The sequence below is a fragment of the Copadichromis virginalis genome, linkage group LG5, assembly GCF_057382275.1.
Source record: "Copadichromis virginalis isolate Kocher_CV1m ecotype Utaka linkage group LG5, C_Virginalis_male_GT1.1, whole genome shotgun sequence".
Lineage (NCBI taxonomy): Eukaryota > Metazoa > Chordata > Actinopteri > Cichliformes > Cichlidae > Copadichromis > Copadichromis virginalis.
In genome coordinates, this window is record NC_140622.1 from 21,803,827 (window position 1) to 21,830,985 (window position 27,159).

Below are 27,159 nucleotides of genomic sequence, written 5' to 3' on the forward strand. Positions count from 1 at the left end.
CAGGTATGCGGTGTGGATGTGTGCACTGTGCGAGTGAAACTGTCTGCTTGAATCTGTATTCAGGCATGTTCACCTGAGTGTGTGTGTCTGTGTGTGTGTGTGTGTGTGTGAGAGAGAGAGAGAGAGCGTGCATATCATGTGTTGACTCACGACAAAAATAGCAGAGTCTTGCTTGGCCGGCAGCACCAATCACTGCCACCACAAATACAATGGTTTCCATGGCAACCTTGAAAAATAGACTCCACATTCGCACTCAGAAATAGCAAAGGACGCTTGCAATGACCCCAGAGAGCCCCTACTGCCAATAATAACCACTGATAGATATGAATGCGCAAATAACAGCAGCACTCAGAAATTGAAAAAAAAAAATCCTTCCATTACATTTACCAAAGCATAATTACCGCTGCCTACACAAACAATCAGCTCAAATCCAAACGCACTTTTTGTAGGGGTGCACCAAGGCACGGGCAAACATTAACCTGCACCGTGTTGATAACATCAAAGCAAGAGAACAAAACGACTGTTGAGGCGAGCTGCACAATACCTGAGCGAAGGATACAGAGTCTTTACAAATGTCTAATAAGCGTCTGTCATGTCACATTTTCAGATGGCTTGTAGAAGTCAAAATGTGTTGGAGTGTTGCAGAAAAAGACTTAAGTGCTGACTGAATGTTGCCTTGGAGACTCTTGGGGAGGAAGGTTTATATCAGAGCAGACAGTCAAACATATTAGGATGCAGGGATTTTTTTTCTACACCCCCTGGGAGCTAAACAGCAAACATTTCCACTAAATTTAGTAAATATTGAATTACTACCAGGCAGGTTCTGGAGCTGCTATAATGCAGAGACACAGATTGACTTATTTTGCCATGTGCAGTATGTTTTTTGGGGTTTTTTTTTTTTTTTTAATATGTTGAAGATGTAGCTCTCTCTTTTATTACTATACTGTAATCAGAAAGTTTAGCATAAACACCTACATGACGCCAGACCACCAACCTATGACTCTCTCCCCCACCGATGTAGGAGCGGTGCTGAGCAGGATCAATGTCCACAAGGCTGCAGGCCCTGATGGCATCCCCGGGCGTGTTCTCAGAGCGTGTTCTGGGGAGCTTGCAGGAGTGCTCACAGACATATTCAATCTGTCCTTGGCCCACGCTGTGGTACCGGCCTGCTTCAAATCCACCTCCATCGTCCCGATACCCAAAAACTCCAACCCATCTTGCCTCAATGATTACCGCCCAGTAGCACTCACCCCCATCATCACTAAGTGCTTAGAGCGACTGGTCCTAGCACACTTCAAATCCTGTCTCCCCCCCACCCTGGACCCCCACCAATTCGCATACCGCCGGAACAGGAGCACAGAGGATGCAGTCTCCATCGCAATGCACTCTGTCCTCTCACACCTGGACAACAACAACACCTACGCCAGAATGCTGTTTATAGACTTCAGTTCAGCATTCAATACAATCCACCCCTCACAACTCATCAGGAAACTGACAGACCTGGGTATCAGTTCCCTCATCTGCAAATGGTTACTGGACTTCCTGACCAACCGCCCCCAACATGTCCGGCTGGATAACCGCTGCTCATCTACCATCACAATGAACACCGGTGTACCACAAGGCTGTGTGATGAGCCCTTTCCTCTACTCCCTCTTCACCCACGACTGCAGACCTGCTGATGGTTCCAACACCATCATTAAGTTTGCAGATGACACCACGGTGATTGGCCTCATCAGTGACAACGATGAGGCCGCCTACAGGGAGGAGGTGGATCGTCTGGCTGAGTGGTGCGACAGAAACAACCTGCTGCTTAACACCGAGAAGACCAAGGAGCTCATCGTGGACTACAGGAGGAATGCTGACCCACATCCACCCATCCACATTAAGGGGACGGCTGTGGAGCGTGTGAGCAGCTTCAAGTTCCTGGGAGTCCACATCTCCGAGGATCTCACCTGGACGACCAACTGCTCCAAGCTGGTCAAGAAGGCTCACCAGCGCCTCTTCTTCTTGAGGACTCTGAGGAAGAACCACCTGTCCTCAGACATCCTGGTGAACTTCTATCGCTGCACCATCGAGAGCATCCTGACCAACTGTATAACAGTCTGGTACGGGAACTGCTCTGCCTCGGACCGGAAGGCGTTGCAGAGGGTCGTGAAAACTGCCCAGCGCATCGCCGGAGCACCACTTCCTGCCATAAAAGACATCTACAGGAAGCAGTGTCTGAAAAGGGCTGGGAAAATCATCAAAGACCCCAGTCACCCATCACATGGACTCTTCACCCTCCTGCCCTCTGGGAGGCGCCACAGGAGCCTCCGGACTAAGACCACCAGGTACTGGAACAGCTTCTTCCCCACAGCTGTCAGACTCCTGAACTCTGCCTCCTGACATCTGACCCACGTTAAACTCATGGACTGAACATACACACACCCACAATGGACAACTGTACCCTCAAACACAATAATAACATGGACTGAACCACCACTCACAACCACTAGCACTTTATATAGCCTCTGTAGAAACTATCTACACCCTCACTTATCTTAACTGCACTACTGTATAGCTCTGTGTAAATAATCATTCTGTACATTCGATAATTTTTAATCCTACAACTGTTTACAACTTGCATAGTTCCCATTTCTGTATAGCTGTATATCTCAGATTCTGTAAAGTTATTTATTTCATATTCTGTATAGTTTTTCATATTTATATCCTGTTCATATCCTGTACATAGCTTGTACTCACTACAGCCTGTACATACTTATAGTTATAGAATATTCACAACATACTTCATACCGTGTACATTATAACATACCATAATAGACCCATTTCTGTAATATACTCACATATCTATATTATTGCTAATATATATTGTAATATATCTATATCACTAAAGCACTTCTGGATGGATGCAAACTGCATTTCGTTGCCCTGTACCTGTGCATGTGCAATGACAATAAAGTTGAATTCTATTCTATTCTATTCTATTCTATTCTACATGTGCCTCTGGTGGTGTCAAATTTACTAGCTACATTTATTTATTTATTTTCTGTGCGCTGTAAACGGCCTCTGAACACTATGCATGTTTGTATACATGAACACTTGTAGCCAGTGCATTTACCAGTTGTGCATATTTCCTACTTTACAGGTAAAACAGATCAATGATAATTTTCTTTATTGATATGTTGATCTGTTACACAATCAGTACTTACATATGTGTGTGTGGGTGTGTTTGCTCAATGTAAGACGTAAGAGCGTCAGCGCTTCGCCCTGCATAGAGGAAAGCAAGGTCACAATCAGTTTTACTGATGGGGTATTGTCAACACCCTGCCGGGCAGGCAGGCAGGCAAGCGACGTGAGCACCTAAGTTTTTATAAATGTGATAAGTGGAGAATGAGGCGAAGTAGGAGCTTCAAATTGCTACCATAGGTGAGTCTACTAAAATTACTGGATGACTTCAAATCTCAGTGCCCTTGGCCTCGGGGTCAGAGTAGGTTTTCTAAAAATCTTCTAAATGCAATAACTTGAGAACAAAGCAACATAGGATTTTGAAATTGATGCCTTGTTGTGTATACTAGGGGGCTGAGGGGGAGCACAGGTGGTCAGCAGTATTTTTCATATATACTATAAGCCATACGTTGTTGGGCTTACTTTTTTACTTTATACTTCCAGGCCACTACTTTCAGGTAGAAATATTGTGTGTTTTTAAATGTGCAAGACTTTTTCAAAGCTACTTTTACACACAAGCATATAGTTTCTAAAATATATTTTTTCCAGGTTAAATTTGACAGTATACACTGGCTGGCCGCTTCATTAGTTTTGCTGGTATTCGGTCGGACTCCCCTCTCACTTTCAGAAGTGCCTTTATTCTTAATGGCACAGATTCAACAAGGTGCTGGAAACACTCAGAGATTTTGGTCCATGTTGACTTGATAGCATCACAGAGTAGCTGCCGATTTGTCAGCTGCACATCCACGATGCAAATCTCGTGTTTTTAACCACAGCCCAACATGTCTATATTGGATTAAGATTTAATGACTGTGGAAGCTGTTAGAGGACAGTGAACTCATTGTCATCATTGAGAAACCAGTTTGAGATGATCTGAGCTTTGAGACATGGTGCATGAACCTGCTGGAAGCAATCGTCAGAAAATGGGTACACTGTGGTCATGAAGAGGTGGACACAGTCAACAACAATACTCAAGTAGACTGAGTATTATTGAGTATTACTGAGGGGTGGATATTTAAGTTACTGTTCAGTTCATGTCAGCTCAAAGTAGTGGCTATTCTCCTCTAACCTCATGCAGTAGTAGAGCATTTTTACCCAGAGAACTGCTGCTCACTGGATATTTTCACTTTTCTGTAAACCCAAAAGAGCAGTTGAACAGGTGTGCCTAATGAAGTGGCCACAGAGAGTGTCCTAAGTAGTCAAAATGAGCCATTTAGTTACAAAATGCATTTGTTTGTCTGTTCACACAGATCTTCATGAGCTTTCTGGAAGAGGCAGAGCAGCTGAGTTATTTGTGTAACGGGTGAGCAGAGCTGAAAAGTTATACAAGAAAGCACATGTGCTTCTTCGAGCAGGGCCTGAACATGCTGCTTGCACCAGATGGTGGCAGTATGTCCACTGTATTGTGCATTGTATTATCAGTGGTTGCCGGCTGCATACATTTTGAACAGTGAGCAGTAATATCTCAAATAATGATAGAAAGAAACCATATTAACAGTAACCATCAAGTAAAACCGCAAAAGCTTTTATGCATCTTTGCATCCACCGGAAGGCTATTCGTCATTCTTCCAAAGAAATTCAATCATTTGGTGGTTTGATGATGGAGATGGAGAGATGATGGAGGGCTGTCTAACACAATGGGACAAAATCTTAAACAGATTAACATGATATCCATGCTCATCAAACCTTTCAGTGATCCCTGATGCTCAGGACTACTTACAGTGAATTTATGTGCAGTGATCCCTCTTTTTAAAGGGTGTTGAAATCTCCCAATTCTTTGAATCTTTGGGCTGAAGGAAGGACAATACTCGGTGTATAAATGCTCAATCAACAATCATTTATTTCCATACAATTCAACAATAAGAGCATTACAACGTCCGGACGGGAGAGATGCTACCAGAGGGTCAGGCACATGTCTCAAAATGGTGACGGGTTGCTCAGCTTTTTATAGTCTCTAGTGGCCCCCAGCTAGTCGTAAAAGCCAAAACATCACATTTTTTCTCTGTTACAGCGCCTAAGTTATGACCTCGGCAGTTGTTTCTCTGCTTTCTGTAAGGTGGGGGTGTGGAATGTGGTCTATCTATCTCCCCTGTCTTTAGACACAGAGTCTCCTGCTTACAACCTTCTCTTCATGATTCAACACTTAAGCATGTCAAGAAAACAGTGTAACACATTCCCAGCAGATCAAGGATACAGAGTGATGCACATTTATCTAATGAACTAATATGTGAATATGTTCTGTTAACTCAAAAGTATAATGAGAACTAAACTACATACAGCTCACACACTCTATATTAAAGGGTATAATGTGATCTACAGCAGTATTCTAATTCAACTACTTTGATTACATATATAAGGTAACATATAATAACAGAATAATCTAATAAGGGGCAAGCAAACTCAAACAACCTCAGCATAACGTCCCCCATCGCATAACAGAGCCACAGAGTTAATTCACTGAAGGGTTCAAGATTTTTTCTTTAATTTGCCTCTGCTTCTTCTTACTAACCTGTACTTGACACAGGTTACTCTGGTTTAATTTTATTCTTTCTCAGGCTGTGAACGACTTCAAATGTTTAGTAAATCAGCCAAATCTGTCACCATGGATTCCTTAATAAGGAAAATAGTCATCGGTGACTCATGTGATCCTACAAAGAACACCACAAGCACAAATCTGTCCTAAAATATATCCCAGCTAAGACTGTGGAAGTGGCAGGACACACCCTGGACACAACAGGGCAAACAGAGAGGCAGAAGTCAATGCAATGTGTGCATTCAATCCAATGGACAGTTTACCTAACAGTGAAGCATGAGAAGGCAACCAGAAGTCAGAGCAACCACAGGAGAGAAACATAGGTACAAGGAAAACATGAAGACCTTGTCTAACAAGCAAGAGCTGAGCAACAGGTTCAAACCCAGAGCCTTTCTTTCTTTTTTTTTTTACTTGAAAACACACATTTCAGAAATATTTACACACCAGAGCAAAAGACAAGAGTGTCTAAGGTTGTAGGACATATCCTTTGGGCATCAGGATACAAAATGTTAGTGTCAATTCATCAGGCAAGCTTTTGAAAAACATGTCTCGTGTCTTGCAAGGACATACATTCCCTTTATTTTCCACACCGTGGGCTGGTTTAGATACTACCTGCGACCACTGCCCTGAAGCTGCACTTTAGTTATAATTTACAGGAGAACTTAAACCTCATGACCCTCCACCAGGCTGTGGCCTGAATCACCCTTGCCGTCTGATACTTCCTTATAGAATTCACATGAGGCTGAAGAGCTTGAAGAGTTTGGTGGGATGAGGAGAAGTGAGTTTACATGACTCGCTAGGGCACAATAAACAGCGGGCTCATTCACTGGAAAGAATGAGTATCTATAGTAGAGTGAGGTATTTGTGTTTATTCTGAAGACTAGCTTTGTGGATGGATAAGGATGTCAGTTTGCAACATTTTTATTGCATTTAAATCTAGTGCCGGTCTCTTAATATTTGCGACAAAAAGAACAGACCACCTCCAAACCCAGTTTTTTTACCGGAGGTGTCAAACTTTAACTCTTTGTTCAATAAAGATGATATTTGTGACCCTCACATACCCTTTGTGACAAGTTTTAACATGTCAGCATATATCAATAAAGATGTGGTTTGATGACCATTAGAGTAGGTTCTGTGTTTTTCCCAGGGTAGTCTAAGTAAGCTGTGTGGGCAGCAGTGTTGGGTAAGTTACTTTAAATTAGTAACTTAGTTACATTAATAGTTACTTCTATCAAAAGTAACTCAGTTACTTCAAGTTACTCGTTACTTTCAAAGTAACTAGTTACTAGGGAAAGTAACTTTGGTTTTACTCAGAATTCTCTTGTTAATGTGTTTCTTCCATAACTTTGCCAGTCTTCTAGCTTGCTTACTTGCCACAAGTGCACTGTGCCACCTACCAATAGAAAGGAAAAAATAATGTGCACATTTCCACGAGAGAAATCCCACGCCTGGACCGTTGTTGACCGCCGCCATGATTCTAGCCTACGTCACAACGTCATGTGCGCTTTTTACATCCAACACAAAAACTGCAGTCGTGGTGCTTTCGATTGTACTCAGAACTCGGAAATTCTGCTTCTGAATAGGAAGATGTAGGCAACACCAGACTGCAGATGAGCTGCATACAGGGCTGGACTGGGACAAAAAAATCGGCCTGGGCGTTTTGACTAGAGACCGGCCCACCATTATAGGAAAAATCATAAAGCCTTTGAATGAAAATAAACACTGTTGTGACAGTGATGTACACTGTTTTGATGGTATATATGCATCAATCTATCAATCGTTTGTTGTAAGATTCAGATAATTATTTTTTAAAAGCGAGACATTTTAAATGAGAATAAGAAAGTATTTCTTTGTGCCCCCCTCTCCCTGTTAATGCCCTACCTGGCCCCCTGGCAACACTTTGCTAGACCCGCCCCTGCACAGTTACCAGCTGTCAGCTACCTAAAAAAGGATCCTGGTGTTATTTGTCTCTCAGAAACGGTTCATAACTTCCCTTCAACTCATTCATGTCACCTAAAAGGTAAACCTGTTTCTCCATCACCTGTTCAGCTCTGATGATCCAGTAAGGACATCTCCTGGTTTCATCTTCATGTTTCCCTCTCACCAGATAACCAAACCGACATCATGACCAGCAGCTTTACAGCTGTGGCTCCAGCAAACATCAGCTGATAGTAGAAATTAATATTAAATAAATTCTAACAACAGCTGATCAAGCTTAAACGTGCTGCTGTTGTTTAGCGCGACAACCGCTGTTTTCTTCTTTCTGGCGCCAAGTGGGCGATAAACAAACAAGAGAGAAAAGCCAATCAGCTGATCATTGATCAGTTTCATGATTAAAGTAGCAACAGGAGAGGGAGGAAGAGCGAATGAGAGGAGAAGAGGCAGCTGTGCAGCAAAGACACAGAATACCTCCAGCTTTGTGTCTTTTCCATTGTAGCTGAAGTCCGGGACAAACTGTTCCTTTTCAGCTCAACACGAAACGCACAATATTTTCTCTGAATACGAGACGATTCTGTTTTTTACAGGATGGTTGGCAATTAGAAACTCAGTCATGCTAGCGAGTACCCAGTACGAAAAAGTCAGCAAAACGAAAATAAACTCCACCTAAACTTGGTTTATATCTGACCCAGATAGACTGCAGGTCATAACTTCTTACCTGAAGTTCAGTCCACCTGACACTCGGACCGGCGGCCGCTTCGGGTCTCTGCTCCTGCCTCCCCTTTCCCTCATCCACCTCCTGGCCTCCACCACTTGCTAATGTTACTGAATCTGTGGATTCACCACACGAAGTAACGAATAACGACCCTATCTAAATCCCAGTAACGATTAACGCGTTCCTAATTTTGGCATAATACCTAGTTACCGTGCTCGTTACCACAATAATAACGTAGTTACTGTAACGCGTTATTAAGTAACGTTACTTAATAACGCGTTAGTCCCAACACTGGTGGGCAGTGAGAGTTTATACCCTCACTAACTTCTGATGCACACTCACACTCAGTTAAGGTTACGCCACCACTTAAAACCAGGCACAGTGGTTTATTCTTCAAATAACAGTACTTGCTGGAGATCATTTACATATAAACACATATCTGGCGCTGCAGTCAGTATTTACAGCATCAGGACTGTGTATGAAATACACCATAGAGCCCATTTCCCCTGCAGAGAAAAGCACCACATCACTCACTGTGGCTCACAGAGGTCTGTTGAACAGTGAAATAAACTTTGTTGGGCACTAGATACACAGGCGATGTTATACACTCTCCTAGTGATGAGTATTTACACACTACTATAAAGTGGCATGCAGACCTTTTCCACAACAGACATATTGACCTGTCATGAGGTGGAAACCACAAGTTTAGTTAATAGCATCACTGATGGCACAGTCCCCTTTAAGCTATCCCAGTCAGCTGGCACAAGTAATACAAAAACCACAGAGATAAATATTGTCTTTGTTTTGAGTTACACCTGAGGTCTACCTGTGAGATCACAGCCTTGAAAATGACTGTAAATGAGGTGTGACCTCATCAAATAAGAGACCAGTTTTCAGGACTGGTTTGTCCTTTGCATGGATGTTGCAGTACAATAAAACTTCTTCAAGCAATCCATCTTAAGAAACTTTATGTGCCTCTTAATTTTCCTGCTTTATTTGACTGATTGTGCTTAATGTGTCTGTGCCTGCCTGGTGTTTACTGTAAGTCCATATGTTGTGCTGTACTCTGAACTTCCCGTATTGATTCCTATGTTACTGTACGCACATCATGTCCAGAGCTGCAGCAGTTCATCCACACAGGTACCTCGTCCTTCACCAGGATGTTAGGACAACTTTGGGGAAAGAGATTCATTATTAAAGGCATGGTAGCACTGAATGAGCCATCAAGTCAGGTTAGGTAAAAGTGAAGGAAAAAACGTACCTATTTATGTTTTTTGCCTGTTAACAAACAAACTAAAACATTCCACTAAAAATGTGTCCAAAGACAAACTTTGGAAGACCTCCAGATAACCTGGAGAACCACTGTTTTAATATCAGAAATGTTGGCTCATTGGAAGCAGAATAAAAATCAGCTTCGATAAAGATGATGAAATGTTGAAGCTTGTGTAGCCGAGCTGTCATCTCACTGCTTTCATGTTGGGTGCTTGTTTTTTGTCTTTTGAATCAGAGACTGGCCATAAGAGACAGAGAGACAGAGAGCAGGAGAGGAAATGTGGCACACACCCACCTCTGCTGTTTGCACCCCTCACATCAGATCAGCTCTCGGATATAGTTGCATTTCCTTTCCTCACCAGCGAGGCTTGCACACAGCCTCTTCCGGTCATTTGGAGCCGGACAGCAGAGTGCGTTCGCCCGTAGCTCAGCGTGTTAAGGTGGATGTCTGTGAGCTCGCGGGTCGCCGACGATAAAGATGATGAAGATGAAGAAGATGCATCTGTCCTAATCATCTCCGCGACTGGACTGCTAAGGACTTCTTTCTCTTTAAAAAACGGGAGAAAAAAAGGTAACGCAGAATCGCGTCCGCCCGCTGGGACAAATGTAAATGCTTTGATAACTGATATCAGGGAAACGACTAACACACACACTTAACTTTTAGACTATTCTGTTTATTTTGAATAATTTGACACATTGATTAATCGCCATAGTTTGTTATTTATTCTATGCTACGACACGATATGACACTGATAACATTTTTGCCGACATTCAACTTTTTAATGATCCAGCTGCGCAAATGCACCACGCCTCTCTGCATTAGAGCGCGGGTTTGCTTTAATGGCATGAGACTCTGCATCATTATCATGTCATATTATGTCCTGACAGCTGATTTATTGATCACGTGGCCCAATGTGTGATTACAGATCCATGATTTTCCACTGTGAAAACTAAGAGAACATCCAGAGTCCCTGCAGTGCGTAGTGCTGGCGCCATGGTGGGCTCCATCGGCTTTTTTTGGCCTGCTGCTGTTGCAGTGTTAAAACGAAGGAGCTGCTTTATTCTGCACTTGACTTTGCTGTTACCAGCAGTGAGAGCCAGTGGGCAGCTAACTGGAAGCCCCCTGGTTTGTCAGAAGACTTGTTTGTGTGCCAGCACCATCATCAGCTGCTCCAAGCAGAATCTAACAAATGTTCCCAACGCTCTTCCATCGTATGCAGCTGTGCTGGACCTCAGCTTCAACTTTATCACCAAGCTCCAAGCTGATTGGACCGGCATCAGACTCGACCAGCTGCAAAGCCTGCTGCTCAGTAATAACAACCTCACCTTTCTCTCCACTGAGGCATTTGTGAATGTGAGAAAGCTTCGCTACCTGGACCTTTCCTTTAACAGCCTCCGCCTGCTGGACGAATACATTTTTGAGCCGCTGGAGAATCTGGAGGTCCTGCTGCTTTATAAAAACCACATCTCTCAGATAGATCGCTCTGCCTTCTCTGGCCTCATCGAGTTGCAGAGGCTCTATCTGAGCCACAACCAGATCACACGCATCCTCGTAGAGCTGTTAAAGGGCCGAGGCAGGCTGAAAAGCCTTAGACTGCTGGATGTTTCCTCCAACCGAATTAAAGCTCTGCCCCTGGATGAGCTTCAGGCTCTGCCTGCCTGGATTAAAAACGGTCTGTACTTCCACAACAACCCTCTAACCTGCAGCTGTGAGCTGTATGAACTGATGGCACACTGGGAACTCAGGGAGCTCAGCCCTTCCACTGACTTCAGGAGCAACCACACATGTGTGACATCAGGCCAGCCGAAGGAAAAAATGGCCATACTAGATCTGACCAGACAGTATCTGAACTGCAGTGAGGTCAAAGGTTTTAAAAAAGAAGGCTATCTGGAGCAATCTTTGGTGTTAGACTGTGACACCAGACAGAAGAACATGGTGAAGAGATGGGTGCTGCCAGGAAACCTGACAGTGTCTCAAAACGAAACCACTTTCATCCGTAACGAAAGCAGCCTTAGGATTGGGCCCCTAAAGGTAGAAGACTCAGGGGTCTACACCTGCTATGCCACAAGTGATTCATTCAATGAGACGCTGTATGTAACTGTAGTGGTGTTTAATACCACCATGAGCAAAGGACTGGAGAATCTAAAAACAGCCTACACCACCCTTGTAGCGTGTCTGATCAGTCTCGTCATGATTCTCATCTACCTCTTTTTCACACCGTGTCGCTGCGCTTGTTGTCCAGGTCAGAACATGGAGAAAAATGACGGCAAAGACAGCCTCCACTCTTCAACTGTCAGTCTCTCCCAGGCACACGAGGAGAGATGGCAAGAGAGGGTGGGAGGTGGAGGTTTCCTCTACAGACACACGGCCTTCCTGGAACCTAAAGAACAGCTGGAGCAGAATGGGAGGCTGAATCCAATAAGTGAGGAAGATGAGGAGTGGCAGGGGGCCAACAGGGGCAGAACAAGGTCTGATGTCAGCTCGGTGTGCTCCAATTCTCCTATGGTCATATGAAATAAGAGCGATGCCGCTGCTTCTTTGTATTCTAAGAATGTGAGCAAAATATCAAAAGTGAGCATCTTCCAAACAAAGCTTTAGTTGACTCGAGACGGTGGTGCCGATCCAGTAACATAAGATTCAAATTGATTTTAATCTTTTGATTAAATCACTTTTAGGCCTTTCCATTTGTGATGCGTCTTAACAATTCAAATGACTCCTCTGTGAAGGCACAGAGCGCTATATTTCTGGTAGAGAACTGGGTTTTTTTTTCATAAATGCAACACGTGTTCCCTAAAAATGAGAATATATGAACTTTAAATATTGTTTGCGTTCTTAAAAATGCTTACCATGTAGACATTAACCACCAAGCAGCGCTTAGTAGACTACTTAAAGGCATTACTGAGAGAAGGTCACCTCAGAGTAGCCAGTAGCCTGCATGTTAAAGATATGGCCTTTCTTGCAATTGGGATGAAGGTGCTGCAAAGGTGAGAAGTTCTGAATTTGTTGAATAACGTAGAAAGGGAGGCTAATTTTTATGCAAAGCTTGCAGAACTCACTCTGTTACTATTATTATGCAATATTTCTGCTATATGTAACATTCCTAAACTTCACAGAAAACAGTGCTGTTAATAATTACACTTATGCAACTTTTTCAGTTAAATTTCTTTTTAGATGCAAGTGCGATTTAATGTTTAAACAGCAATATGTGTTTTTTGCAGTGATTTTGGCCTTAAGATGAAGTGCTTTTAAAAGCAGCTCTGATTAAATATCATATGCAGGTATACTTTTATTATCATTTAAAATGAATTCTAATTTCTGACAAATTTAGTTGACTTTTTGTCTCATAAAATATTATTTATATTGCTCCAGTTCACAACAGCTGCTGTCTGAAGGCACTACTTAAAAAGAAATCTTTAAAATGAACCAGACTAGCTCTTCATATCCTCCTGAGAACCAGGGAAAAATGAATCTTCCCACTGAACTTTTTTTGTAATTTCCACCCTCTTTGGGGCTAAAAGAGGCCACCCAAACACATAAGATATAGATGGATAGACCAGGATGTCCTCTATTTAGTACACCAGGGCTTATTAGCATAGCTCAAATAAGTCAAACGATATCAACCAAAAACAAACGTCCATTAGAGAAGACATAAATGAATAGGCTGGTTCTCAGGATATAAACACTCAGCAGCTATTTTATCAGTATAAACACAATTATTGACTGTTATTTGGCAAATTTATTCTCATCCAGTATGCATACATTTCCAGTAAACAGTGCTGTTGTTGAGCGTCAGTAATCTGCAGTAAATATTGATGAACTCTTGATGTCATTGTCTGATTGATTAGCAAATAGCATGCCAATAGCATGAATACAGTCTCATTTAAAAAGAAACTATTCCACCGACTAAGCTTCAGGTATAGTTACTGTTATCTGTGGATTATGCAGAAAAAACAAATCCTGGTTCCTGGTTCATAAAGAATTCATTGCAATAAGCTAAAGTTAAACACATATTCCAGACGACAAAAACAAAATCAGCCAGCTGAATTTAGCTACAAATAAATGCCACCATTTTATTATGTTCTATATGAGCGAGTTATTAGATGTAAACATTACAGTCAAACTGCTCGATTTTAGAGGTTGGGTTCAAATTAAATTACCAAAGATTACAGAATAATTCGAGTAAAAGAAAATAGTATAAATAGTATTGTTTTGTGAGTTTGGATGGATGAATCTTAGAAACGTATGGAAGCTGCTCTAGATCGAAAACCTGAAACTGATTGATAATGCTAACAAACATAACAATAAGTTTCCAGTTGAGCAAGTTTATTTGCATATTTTGTTATCACACTGCGACAAAATATCGTGTTCAGTGTCAGGTTTCAGAATGGCAACATGAACACACATACTTCCATACTGAAGAGTAAATAGCAGCCTGGAAGAGCCTGAGAGCGAGTACCATCCACTGAATGCTTCTGGGTATTAGTGCCCAACCCTAAGCAAATCAGCCGATGCCAGCCACAAGCCAGAATTCTCATAAACACTGTCAGAAATAGCAGCTGCAGCCAACACTCGGGGTGTGGATGAAAATCAATGAAGACCAAAAGATGACTCAAATAAATGCAACTTATAATAATAAAAAAACAATAATAATACATTCAGGCTGTTCATTTCAGGTCACAATATTAGCAGTAGAGCATCGTAATTGCTACACAATCTCTGGATAGTCAAAGTTGCGTTATAAAGGGTATGTATGTTAATGTTGAAGGTACAGTGATGTTTATGCACTTCTCATGGTGCTTTTTCAATATAACCTCGGTGTAATCACAATAAATGTGTCTGTGGGAGTTTAAGCTCATGACATCGTCAGAATCTAGCATGTCTGTTAAATATTATAATGTAGCAACACAACCGGAGGAACTTTTCAGTCTGTCAGAGGAGGCACATATGTACTATGTCATCATGTTGGACATTATAATAACCAAAGACGGAGCTACGTGTGACAAATCATTACCTACATGTTCAGTGTTTACAGTCAGTATATTGTCAGTGTGCTGAGTTCACCTGCTGTATTTTAATATATGCAATCCTGAATAACGACTTATTGCATTTCATTGTTTGCTCTGTGTATCTTGTTTATTGCTGTACTCCTCATGTAGTTCACAAACAACAAAAATAAACATGATGTAAAAAGAGACGTGTGCAGTATGTCCTGTGACATATGTGCAACTGCAGAACTTTCACTGTCATGTGCAGCCAACAGCTTGTTAGCTCAGCTTCACACAAACAGTGGAAATACAGAAACAAGGTAAAATCACTGGCGTGGCTCTGTCCCAGGCTTAGAGAATCCGGCTAACTTATTAATTGTGACTTTGCAACTTCTTTAACATGCATAAAAAATAAAGACTTGAAATGTTGTAATGTCCTAGTGCAAAGGCACCTTTCATTTTTGCTCTGCAGTTTTTGTTTGTGTTAAAGATGCTTTAAAGGCAGATTTTAACATGTTTGGACACAATCCGACCAGTTGTGCTGTTCTGCAAAGCTAAGTAGCAGGTAACTGAATCCTTAAAGGTATGCACACTAGAATAAGGGGCAACACAGCAACAAAATTATTACTTATTAATAATTTAAAATATTAAACTCAGAGGGAAATTCCTTCTCCAAGTCCACAAAACACATGTAGACTGGTTGAGCAATGCACTCTCAATTATCCTAGAGAGGGTAAAGAGCTGGTCCAGTCTTCCGCGACCGGGACAAAAGCCGCATTGTTCCTCCTGTAGCTGAGTTTCGACTAACTGTCAGACTCTCCTTTCCAGCACCCTCGCATAGACTTTCCTGGGGAGGCTGAGGAGTGTGATCCCCCATAGTTGGAACACACCCTCCGGTCCTCCTCCTTAAAGATGGGAACCACATCCCAAGTCTGCCAACATAAAAGTGCTGCCCATGATCTCCATGCAACATCGTAGAGGCAAGACAGTCCTACAACATCCAGAGCCTTTAGGAACTCAGTGTGAACCTCATCCACTCCAGGGGCTCTGCCACCAAGGAGCTGTTTAACTGACTCAGTGATCTCACGCCCAGTGATGGACAAGTCATCCCCCTCGTCTCCAGACTCTGCTTCCTCTAGGGAAGATGTATCAGTAGGATTAAGGAGATCCCTTCCACTGCCTGACAAAATCCTCAGTTGAAGTCAGCACTGCATACAGTGCAGGTAGAGGACCACTTTCCCCTCCTGAGTTGCCTGGCGGTTTGCCAGAATCTCTACGAGGCAGTCCAAAAGTCTTTTTCTGTGGCCTCTCTGAACTCCTCCCACGCCCGAGCTTTTGCTTCAGCCACTGCCCGAGCCGTGTTTCATTTGGCCTGTCTGTACCTATCAGCTGCCTCTGAAGCCCAGTAGGACTCCTTTCACCACCGGTGTCCACCATCTCAATCGAGGGTTCCCGCCATGACAGGCACCAACCAGCTCAGTGCAGCATGTCTGTCCAGCATCCTACCCGGCCACCTGATCCAACTCACCGCCAGGTGAGGCGGTGGTCAGTTGACAGCTCAGCCCCTCTCTTCACCCAAGTGTCCAGAATATACAGCTGTAGATTCAGAAGGCCAGATACGCTAGACTATTGTTTGGCTTATAAGCGCAGAGAACAGTCAGGACCCATTCCCTGAACTGCAGGATCAGGGAACAAACCCTCTCATCCACCGGGAAAAATCCAACATACAGGCAGCAGGGAAGGCAGGGATACTAAGATACCCACCCCAGCCCGCCGCCTCTCACCACAGGCAACATCAGACTGAGACAGACTCCAACTCCAACTGGTTTCAGAGGCCAAGTCGTGTGTTGAGGAGAGCCCGACTATATCTAGCTGGTACCTCTCATCCTCACGATTGGCTCATGCTCCTTCTCCACCAGAGAGGTGGTGTTCCATGTCTCAGTCAATAGCCAAGAAATTATGCTTTACTTAAATTTACTTACAGTCTAATTATTTATTTGTTTGCTGTAAAAACCTGACTTGTTACATCCTTATTCTAGTGTCCCTACCTTTAGGAATTTGAAGATAAATATATTTAGATTGTCGTTTCGAATAAAATATATTAAAATCGATTTAATTGTTGGGAAATGATGCCCTTAGTTGTGGACCATAATTTAAAGTGTTTCTATCTTTACTACTCAGGGCCACTGACTCTCTTATCAAGAAAGAGAGTCTTAATCAGAGAGTATTCCAATTCAAAATGTAAAACTGTTCCTTTAACTTTGGCTCTGACTGATCAGACTTGGCCTGACTGTTGTGTCCTTCTAGGCAAAGATTAATTTTCACTTGCTGTCCTAGTTAGTCTGCAGGAAATCCTCTGGCTTCAGTTTCTAAATTACGTTATTGACCCAACCTTGTTCACTTGAGTGAAATAGGAGACCATATGGACTGCTGGGGTGGAAGCTGGGAGTCGTATTTGTTGCATCTGTGCCTGAAACATGCCGGCTTCTGGCCACATTTGAAGTTGCTGGATTTTCAACCTTATTTGGATCGTTGACCACAGTATGTCCCCGAGGACAGTGAACTCGCTGTGCTGTATTCAGTTTCCTCTGCCAATCACAGTCCAAGACAGAGCTGCATTATATCAGCTTCTGACAACCTAGTGTTTCCATCTTATTACTGTAAACTTGCAATTTACACACATAAAACACATCTAATTTTATGTGGAACATAATATATGACACTTGTTCATGTGACCGTCTGGCATGTGTGTGAAGAGGGTGCACTGTGACACCTCACTGGCTGCCCTGCAACTCATCTCCTGGATAAATGATTGAAGAGGTCTGCGGGGATGTTCGTGCTCCCTGTCTCAGCAGGCGCTTTCTCATATTACCACGCTTACTCACAATACACCCAACACTACCCAGGTGTGTGTGAGACTAGGCTTAAAGATCTGAAAAACGCTGGACAAAAACACAACACTGAATCAGGATCTGCAAAGTATTTAATTCATAAAAAGCCCAAAGGAGACAGAAAGGGGCTGACAGTGGCTGATCTGTGTGATGATGCAAGCGTTTAAATGGGAAAGAGCTACATGATATGCCAGATTATTATTAGAACAAACGCAGCTGTCTGAAGAAAATATCAGATCGCTGAACATCACACACACACACACACACAGATGGCAGTGACTGTGGGCCTGCTGACAATGAATGAATGGCGTCTTTGCTCGGTGGCTTAAAGGCTGAATTCTAAGTGAGATGACTCATCCTCTCCTCAGGCCCCTCCCAGGAGAATCACATGAATGGGGAAGCGACTGAAGCAGCAGTTGAGCGAGTCTACTGCCATCTAGCGGCCACCAATTCCCTGACATGGAAGGATTCATTCTTCCCTCTGCAAAAATATTCTTGGACACTTCTCAGATCATTTTTTCATGCTTGCATGGAGTATGTAGGATTTGCCCTGATGTTGTATAAGATGAAATGTTTTTTTGGTGGTCTCAAAAGCAGAGGATGGAGGCTGGTGAAAGAACAGATCAGTCACTTTGATACTGTTGTCGTTCATTATTTGTTAATCTTATATTGGTGTTCCCAATGTTTCAGTTTTTCACTCCATCGGGACAGAGCGGAGCCCGTCGTGCTCAACAATCATGGCCGATGCACTCTAAAGACGACTACACGGCAGGAGAAATGTTTTCCTCTTGCAGCAGCTGCCAGATCGAAGCAACTGGAACAACTTTTCACTTCAGTTGCACAAACATCTGGGAGCACACTCATAAACATTTTCTCCAGAATATCTCCGGCCTCATAGCTTAACCTAAAAAGGAATAACACGCTGGGAGTGATTTATAAAAGTGCAGGAGAAATATAAACTGAGCTCGATGAGATGAAGAACACAACGCAGCCCCGGTGGTGAAACTGCACAGTTAGGTTCAATAAGTATTTGATGATGACACACTTTGCCTCTGTGCACCAACACAAAGGACACTAAACACATTTTTAAGAAAAGCATTGACATAACTGTTCATTTTACAACCATTTACCCCATTTTTAGAGGCTCCTGTCAACATGTTTAATCTTCCAAAAGCTTATAGATCCAACTGTGAGCCACACCTGTTCTCAGGTGTCCTCACTTTCACTACATCCTGATTTAGTTTCTCTTATCTACTCTCTGTAAAAGTCCCTCTGAAGTGAAGAATACTGTTGCTGCCTTTATCTGGCAAACGCAACGTTAGTTGTGCAATCATAAAGATGAAAGTGACCGTCTCCTATTTGTGTCAGAATGAACGTGTTCATCCTGCACACGGGAGACTGGATGTTACTTATGAGAAAATAGCTGAACTTTCCCCCCATATAAGCTACAAAGCCTCTGTTTAATATCGCTCCGCTCAATGCTGCCCACCGGAGGACTGACGGTGTAAAAGGTTCATCATTCAAACAAATACAAAATAAATACAGACAATCAGAAACGTTTAAAGAACAGCTGCCTTTATTCAAGCACAAAATCAGCTGATGTTCACATTATTATGAGAAACAATAAAAAACTTTAATTAAGATTTGAATTTAATTAAGTTGTACTCACAGAGCCAGCGTCCCACAGTGTGAAGCGGGCTTTTTTTTGCGTTCAGAGGGCAAACCACTGAGGATATTTTCATTCTTCTTTGCTTCTGTGTCGAGGGAATGACCTGAAACACTCAACATTTTGATTAGAAGCATCTTTAAAACATGTTCAAAACAAAAAGAACTGGATTTTCACAAAACAGGCCTAAAACTCAGTGAAACAGCAGAAACGTTTCCAGGTGTGCAGGTTTAGATTCAGAGCTGGAGGCGATGTAATAATACTCACACCAGTTGATATTTCTAATGATCACAAATGATGGCAAATTCCTTTGAAGTTAAAAGGCATGGTCCTGGGATACACTCACTCATTTGTTTTTCCACTTGATTTCAAACTGTTTCACTGAGTTTGCTCATTTTAATTTTATTTTGAAATGCTTACTTTTTTATTATTAATATGTGGAGGGTGTTTATAAGACGGAAAAAACCCCAAATATTTTATCAACAGCTGACTCACAGTCACTCATGTGAACATCCTAAGCTTATTAAACATGCATAAACTGTCTCCTCGGCCATTTCCCCCTTTGTTTTCATTTATATGTGACTTTTTAAATGGTTCAGTTCATTCTTGTTGTGGTTTCCACACCTAATTTTAGTTCACTGTAACAACATCAAGCTTCAGTCACCTTTATCCCTGCAGAAATCCAAGCGCCTGCACCTCCTCTGATTTAGCAAGCAATCCCGTTGGCATGAACCTTTGCACCGACTAAACCTGAAGCTGTAAAACAAAATTTGCACGCCTCATGTACCGCGGCGAGCAGCGCAGAATACAGTAAACTAAACAGACTGCCATCATAACGAGTAAGAACTGAGGCTGTTGTGACTGACAGCACCTGCTGATGGCTGATCGTACTGCACGGCATCTATTCAGCACTATTTTCACTGGGCAATACTGCAAGTTTAGTACAAGCACAGCATTGTTAATACCAATACGTTTAACTTATAAAGGCAGCTTATGTAGAGAAGAGCAATGTGCAATGATTTATGAGATGAATCATCATCAATTTGCAAAATCTGGATAAATTTTACTGACCAAGAAATCACTGTGATTTTTACTTTCCACAATAATTAGTTAATAATACAAATTTAAGACACATTTCAGCTTTTCATGTATTTTAAAACTGGAAAATGTTTAAGAAATTTTTCTAGTGTATGTCTGAGTTATAGTTTTTCATTTTCAGAACAAATATTTAGTAAAAGCTCAGAGGGTTCATTCTGAACTTGGATGATGGAAAAAGTACTGATCCTAGTATTCCAGTATCCATCCGATACCATCACTGGTATCAATACTATCATTATCTGGATCAGCCGCAGGCCTCTAACATTGACATCTTTCTCTCAGAGCAGGTAAGAGCACTTACAAATTATAATGGTCTTGAGATCTACTTTTCCCCATTTTTGTAATGTTTAGTTTACCGTGTATTTGTATTATATATATACACACATATATTCAGTTATTACAGTTTTGGATTTTCTTTACCTTCTATTTTTATTTTACTTTAACTTTACTTTCCAGAGTACGTTTGTTCATTTTAGAGCATTCACCAGAGACAAGATTTCAGATTATCAGTGTCGATGCTACAATATAAACACCGAACTTTTGAAAGCAGTCAACTCACAGTCCTGTAGGCTTCCAAAGCCTCGTCAGGCAGGTTGTGCTAACAATTTTTACCAAATTCTAAAACTTTTTTTTAAATTTTAGTTTTCAAAGTTCACAAAATTGTTTCTTTTTCAAAAGTCAATTTTTTTTTATACCTATTTTAGTTTTTAGTGAACTATAATAATCTTGCCTGCATTACATTGTCCTTCTGTGTCACTCAGAGACTCTCAGGCCTGCTGAAGCATTGTTCTTTAGTGCACCTGGACCATTTCCATTTTCTTGGCTGTTCCCATTTACTCTGTTATTTTATTTATTTATTTATTTTACATCTATGAGTTTCACTCCTGCACATATATTTGACTTTGAAAAATCAAGGTTTCAATTAAAGGCAACTACAGCACCGTCTCACTGAGATTAAACTTTACTCACATGTTAATGCACGCAAAGGGGCAGAGCTTAATTTTAAGTACCTTTTGAAATGAAATTAAATCTTTTGCTAGGTTACAGCAGTTTATGGGATGTAAAACCACAATTTGGTGAGACAACAGGAAAGAAACGTTCACCGACTGTCACTGACAGAAACTGTGACAATGTTAGCTCAACACTAATCTCTGGCTTTTATGCTTTTAACAAAATCAGAATTATTGTAATTTTACTGCATGTTAACTGATTTATTTTGCTATTTTTTTTTCTCACCCCTCCACTTACCAGCTTTTACTTAAGCAACAGTGTGCCTGTGGTGCTCTTTGACATTACAATACGTACCCGCTCGTGTCGTTGTGGCCATCAGTATACGTTACCTGAGGGGTGGGAGCAGCCAGGAGGCGTAAAGCTGTTACGCTTCACGCCTCCCCCTCCAGGGGACACCTTGAGCTGGAGCACCGTGCAGATACTTGGAGCTGAAGGGTAGCCGTCCCTTTTGTTTGAAGAACAACCAGGAAACTACGATGGGAGTCTTCCTCTCGTCTCTGTGCTTTCATATGCAGTTTGCCACACAATCTTTTTAAAAGTGCATAAATCATCAGATCAACAAACCAACTAAAAGATTAGGATTCCCTGCTCAGGCCTCAACCGGGGCGATCTCTCGTCTCCACTGCGCTTCCTTTCCGATATTTGGCAGACGCCGTCTCACCGCCTCGACCTCCTCTCCGACAGGCTGAGGCAGCAGGTCTGGCCCTAGCACGGAGATCTTCTTCTTTAAAACTCCGATGCAAGAACAATAAGCAACTACACAAACACTGCTCCTGCTGCAGACGCTGAACAAACACACTGTGCACCAGTGCGCTGCTGGAACCAGATGAGGGGAGGAAGAAAAAGCTCCCGCTGAGACGAGCCCTGTTGAGAAACAGCTCTCAGATGAGCAGGTTCTGTGTCACACCTCCGCACGCACAAAGGCGACCGAGGAATAAGCCACAGGTCTGAGGAGGCACAGGGACTCTACATTTTCCTTTCCCAAACAGGCTGCACAAAGTATTCTAGCACCGCCAAATTTCAATCTCAATGAAGGTCATATGGAAAAGCTCTTCACAAGAGAGGTCACCGAACACATGTCGAGCATCACGAAAACACAGAACTGAGAGGCTTTCCCTCGATTCTCACACTTCCTCTCACGTCTGCCGGGAAGCCTCCTGCTGTCAAAGTGAAAGCCTTTTTTTCCCCTTTTCTCTCTCTCTTTTTTTTTTTTTTTAAAGACTTTCACAGAAAATTCCAAGAACAGAAAAAGGTCACAAAAGTTGTCTTCCGAGGCACTCGTGTTTCCCACGAAAGAGTAAATTTATTAAGACAAGATGTATGAAGTGCACGTTGCACTTTGCGTGTTTTTGCTGACAGGTATACTTCTTAGGCCCATGAGCATTGATGATCTCCATTTCTCTCTCTCTTCAGATATCCTGAGTATACAGCACAAATCACTCTTTATCCATTTGAAACACAGTACTCAAATCAAAGCATGAAAAACAATCATTATGAGTCCCTTTTTGAAGGCGGCAAGTATGGCCAGTTGAACATGGCCTCCGTTCCTCGTGTGTGTGGAAACGTACGCCAAAGTCCTCTGATCGAACTGCAACATTTTCTTTTTTGGAAACTCACAATCAGGCAAAGAAGAAAAAAAAAAAAAAGACCTGTGCATGGTATACAGCTCTTCAGTTGGAGGTTACATCATTCTTTTTTTTTAAAAAACAAAACAAAAACAATATGCTTTCTTAGGGTAGTAATTGTAATCAGTGAGTTAAAACATGACAAACTGAGTGAGGCATCTGATCAAACAATAAATGCTCAACCAAACTGTGGATAATTAAAAAAGAACAAAAAAAAAAAACAAACAAACCACACAACGGAGAAGGGAAGGACACAAAAAGCAACCCCATACTTCAAAATAAGAGCCCGACAACACAGACTAGCCTTGTAAAATTTGCATTGAGACTGCGGGGGAGTTGATTTAGCTCGTTACTAAAATATTAAAAGATAACGATAAGCAAAAAATTTCAAACACACACACGAAAAAAATCTAGTCCTCGGGTTTTGGACTTTTGGTCAATCAGGGAGCATTTTTCACAATTTCAGATGGATAATAATAATAATTTAAAGATCAATCAGTAGTTGGATCCTGATACGCCTTTGAGAAATGAAAGCTCGCAGAGCTTGCTGCTTGTGTCCATCCCCTCACAAACGGCTGCTGCTGGTACAAGTGCTTGGTGAAAATTGTGAAAGCACCGATGACAAACCTCCACTTAGTCATAAAGTAACATGACTCATGAAACATGGCACACACACACACACACACACACACACACACGCGCAACTACACATACACACACAAAAGCACTGGTAATGTAAATTATACTTGAAACTCCTGATGCTCTCGTGTACCTTAACTTTACACATGAATATCCAGAAGGAGTGATGGAGTGATTTGGTCTGTTTAACTGCTCTTTCTGCTATAATTTGACATCTTAAAGATCATTTACTGAAAGTTGGAATTTGGAAGTCTTCAAAATTTTTTTTACTTGGTCACAAAAAAAAGAAAACCAAATACATACAAACATCTGGTGTAGGTCAATTACTGGCCAACGGATACTGCTTTAAAGCAAATGGACTTCCTTAATCAGGAGAAGAAAAGAAAAAAAAGAAAACCGTGTACATGAGTTTGATTTCAAATACCAAAAATGAGGCTAAATGCTCTCTTCTGGATCTTCAGCTCATTGTTGTAGGCAGGAGTTGTGTGAAAAGCACATAAAGGACCTGTTCTTTTTAAACAATAAGGCAACACACACAGTACTGATTCACAGACCTGTAGTTCACTCTGGACTCACCTTAGGATAGTACCCTTCAGGTAATGTGCATTTAATCTAAATATCTAAATAGTAAAGGCAAACTTTCACCTGATTTAACAATCAAATTCATCAACTTATAAAAATGTACTTAATTCAGTTTGACTTTAATTTTATAAACTTTCACCAGGATGAAATAGAAGCAGGTTAGAGAGCTTAAAATCTGCATCCTGCTGTTTGTCTCCTGCACTGCTTTAATACCACTTCTTCTCCCTGTGTTTACATCTCACAGTTTAACAGTTTTGAGTGTGACATGAAACATGTTGTTGTTGTTGGGTTTTTTTTTTCCTTTTTTTTTTTTTTTTTTTCATGATGCTCCTCTGATAATAACCATTACCAAGTAGTCATCCTCTGATTTGGCAAAGGCTTTGGCAGAGGCATCCAAGAACTGCTGGGAAAACTCACATGGGGGAAAAGCGTGTAGTACTCCTCCGTGGTCCTTGTCACGGCCGCCCCCAGCGGGGAGGCTGATGATACCTGCCGCCTCCTTCTGCTTCAGGTAGGACACCAGGTTCTTCAGGGGTCTCTCGGTGGAGTTGACGGCGTCCTGGGCACCGCTGTCGTCGGATGTCCAAGGCAAAGCGAGGAGGATGGCGTGTCCGCTGGACCCGGCGGCCTTGATGCGACGGGAGACCTCGTCCAACTTCGGCTGGTCCAGGCGCAGGCGCTGGCTGATCTTCAGTTGGGAAACTTGGCCCCCTTTAGAGCCGTCCACCAGCAGACTGGCAGCCACCTTCATGTCCCCTTCCAGCAGGTGCAGTGAGGTGGGGAAGCTGCTATTCTTCAGCAGGAGGACGCCCTGCCAGACCTGACTCTGCTTCTGTTTTTCAGCATCTGGGTCAGGCTGCTGACCGGGTTTGGAGGAGTTTGTAGAGGAGGAAAGATGTTCTGAGCGGTCCTCCTTCTTCGCTGGGCTCTTGGAGGAGTCACTGACTTTGTGTTTGCGCCCCTTCTCGGAGCCGGAGCGTGGCTCTGATGGGCTGCGTGTTCTCCTTTTTTTGTCCACAAACCCAGCGTCCAGGCTGTTCTTCCTGTCTTTGACTGGGGAGGTTCTGCCAGAGCGAGGCAAGCGTTCGGGGTCACTGTAGCGCCCCCCATCTCGGCTGCTCCCTCCCGGGCTGCGGTCCAGAGAGCTGCCATGACGCCGCAGACCAAAGTTACTGCCGTCAGGGGAGTGCTCCAGCCGCCAACCGTCATCTAAAGGTCTCTTTGTGCGGGCCAAATCTCTGCTTTGCAACTCCCGCTCCCGTTCTAGTGACCAGCTCTCATGGGAGCGCCTGTCCAGACGGTCTGCCGGGTCAAAACCTCGCATCCTCTCGTGTGCACCGAGGCCAGACCATTCAGCAGGGTAGAGATCCCGGTCTCTGAAGCGAGCAGGAAGTGGAGGGGACCGCTCTCTCGCTCTCACTGGATCAGAAAGGCGCTGTGAATATGGCTCGGTGGCTAATTCATAGTGTGGCAGGGGGAGAGGAAGCTGCGTATACTGCTGCTGCTGGTAGCGAGTCTCTGCTTCTGCAAAGTCCACTCTGAGTCTCCTGTCGGGGCCACCGAGAGGGAAGCCACGCATGTGAGTATACCCAGCCTGAGCAGCATCCAGGCTCTCATACTGGATATAAGCCCACGCATCACCTTTCCTGTAGTCTATAGTCCTGATGGTCCCGAAGCGGTCAAACTCTTTGGCAAGTGCAGCAAGTGGAACCCAAGGCCCGAGCCCCCCCACCCACAGCCTGGTCGAGGGCGTAGGTTTCCCATATCCTATTTTAATCGGGCTGTGGCCCAGGATTTTCCCAGCCATGGCCACTTTGGCCCGATGAGCCATGTCAAGGTTCTCAAACTTGATGAATCCATAGGTGTTGCTCTGGCCTCTCACTGTGCGCTTAATGTCCACCTCTGTAATCACTCCAAACCTGTCAAACGCCCTTCTCAGGTCACTCTCCGTCACAGTCACGTCCAAATTGCCCAAAAACAAAGTCCTGTTTGCCCTCTGGTCGTCCTCGGGGCTCAACATGTCCTCATCGCGGAAACACTCGGGAATGTAAGGCGGTCTGTTTCTGCCTTCATACACGGGAAAATCTCTGTCTCTGTCCACGTCTCTGAGGTGAGGAGGCGGCAGAGGGGGAGGGGGCAGACGGCCCAGAGCCAGCTGCTGTAGCCGGTAGTCTCTGAACCCCATGCCTGAGGGAGACAGAGCTTTCTGAGCGTGTAGGGGTCTGTGTCCCGCGGGGAAGCCGTCTTTAGCAACGGGGGAGCGGCTCCTAAGTCTGCTCATGTAGACTGTCTCTATTTTCAGCGGCCGATCGTACAGCACCAGCTTCCCGCGGGCGTGTTTGGCAGCCCGGGCGTCATCGGGTCGCCTGAAGTTCACAAACGCGACCCTCTCGTCGTTTTCTCGGGTCATTTTAACGCTCACGTCCCCAAACTTCCTGAACTCGTGGAACAGGCCGTCCTCTATTTCCTCGTCGTTGAGCTGGGAGCCCAGCTCGCTGATTTTCAAAGTCTTGTACTCACTTCCTGGGTTTGACGGAGGCCTTAGGTCGCTGCGTGAACCCGGCCTGGAGGATTCCGCGGCGAGGTCAGCGCCACCGTGCGGCTTGTTCCCGGAAACAACTCCGTAGTCGTAGCCGCTGCTAGTCCGACTGGATGTGCTGTGTCCGTCCGAATCCCTCAGGTCTCTTTTGTCGTTGTGTAAGCTCCTCCTGGATGAAGAGCCGCTGTAAGCAGAGCCGTTACCCGTGTTGCCGCTAACCGCCGACAGGGCTCCGCTCTTCTTGCTGCTCAGGTGGCTTCCTCCTCGGTCTCTGCTATCATCCAGCGCCCGGGAGCGCTTCTTCATCGGCGATCGCTCTTTCCCCTTCATTTCTAAAAGCCTGATCCGCTTTAATGAACTCTACTACTGAAATCGAGCTGAACTTAAAGCGCTTCCCACTGCACTCTCAGGCGAGCAACGTAAGCGCCATGTTGGATTA

The 27,159-nt window shown here is 43.4% G+C and overlaps 1 protein-coding gene and 1 pseudogene across 1 annotated transcript; one reads left to right on the top strand and one right to left on the bottom strand.

Annotated features, from left to right (window-relative positions):
- The first annotated feature begins 10,067 nt into the window (after nucleotides 1-10,067).
- LOC146709632 (amphoterin-induced protein 1-like) lies at nucleotides 10,068-14,252 on the top strand. The gene is made up of 2 exons (XM_085456683.1): nucleotides 10,068-10,254; nucleotides 10,610-14,252. The coding sequence occupies exon 2, from the start codon at nucleotides 10,678-10,680 to the stop codon at nucleotides 12,196-12,198; it is 1,521 nt and encodes a 506-aa protein (XP_085312809.1). The 5' UTR covers nucleotides 10,068-10,254; nucleotides 10,610-10,677; the 3' UTR covers nucleotides 12,199-14,252.
- Nucleotides 14,253-19,114: 4,862 nt separating this feature from the next.
- LOC146709633 (RNA-binding protein 15 pseudogene) lies at nucleotides 19,115-27,156 on the bottom strand (annotated as a pseudogene).
- Between the last annotated feature and the right edge of the window lie 3 nt (nucleotides 27,157-27,159).

Coding starts and splice junctions, on each gene's coding strand:
- LOC146709632 (XM_085456683.1), top strand. CDS start 10,678: ATGGTGGGCTCCATCGGCTTTTTTTGGCCTGCTGCTGTTGCAGTGTTA.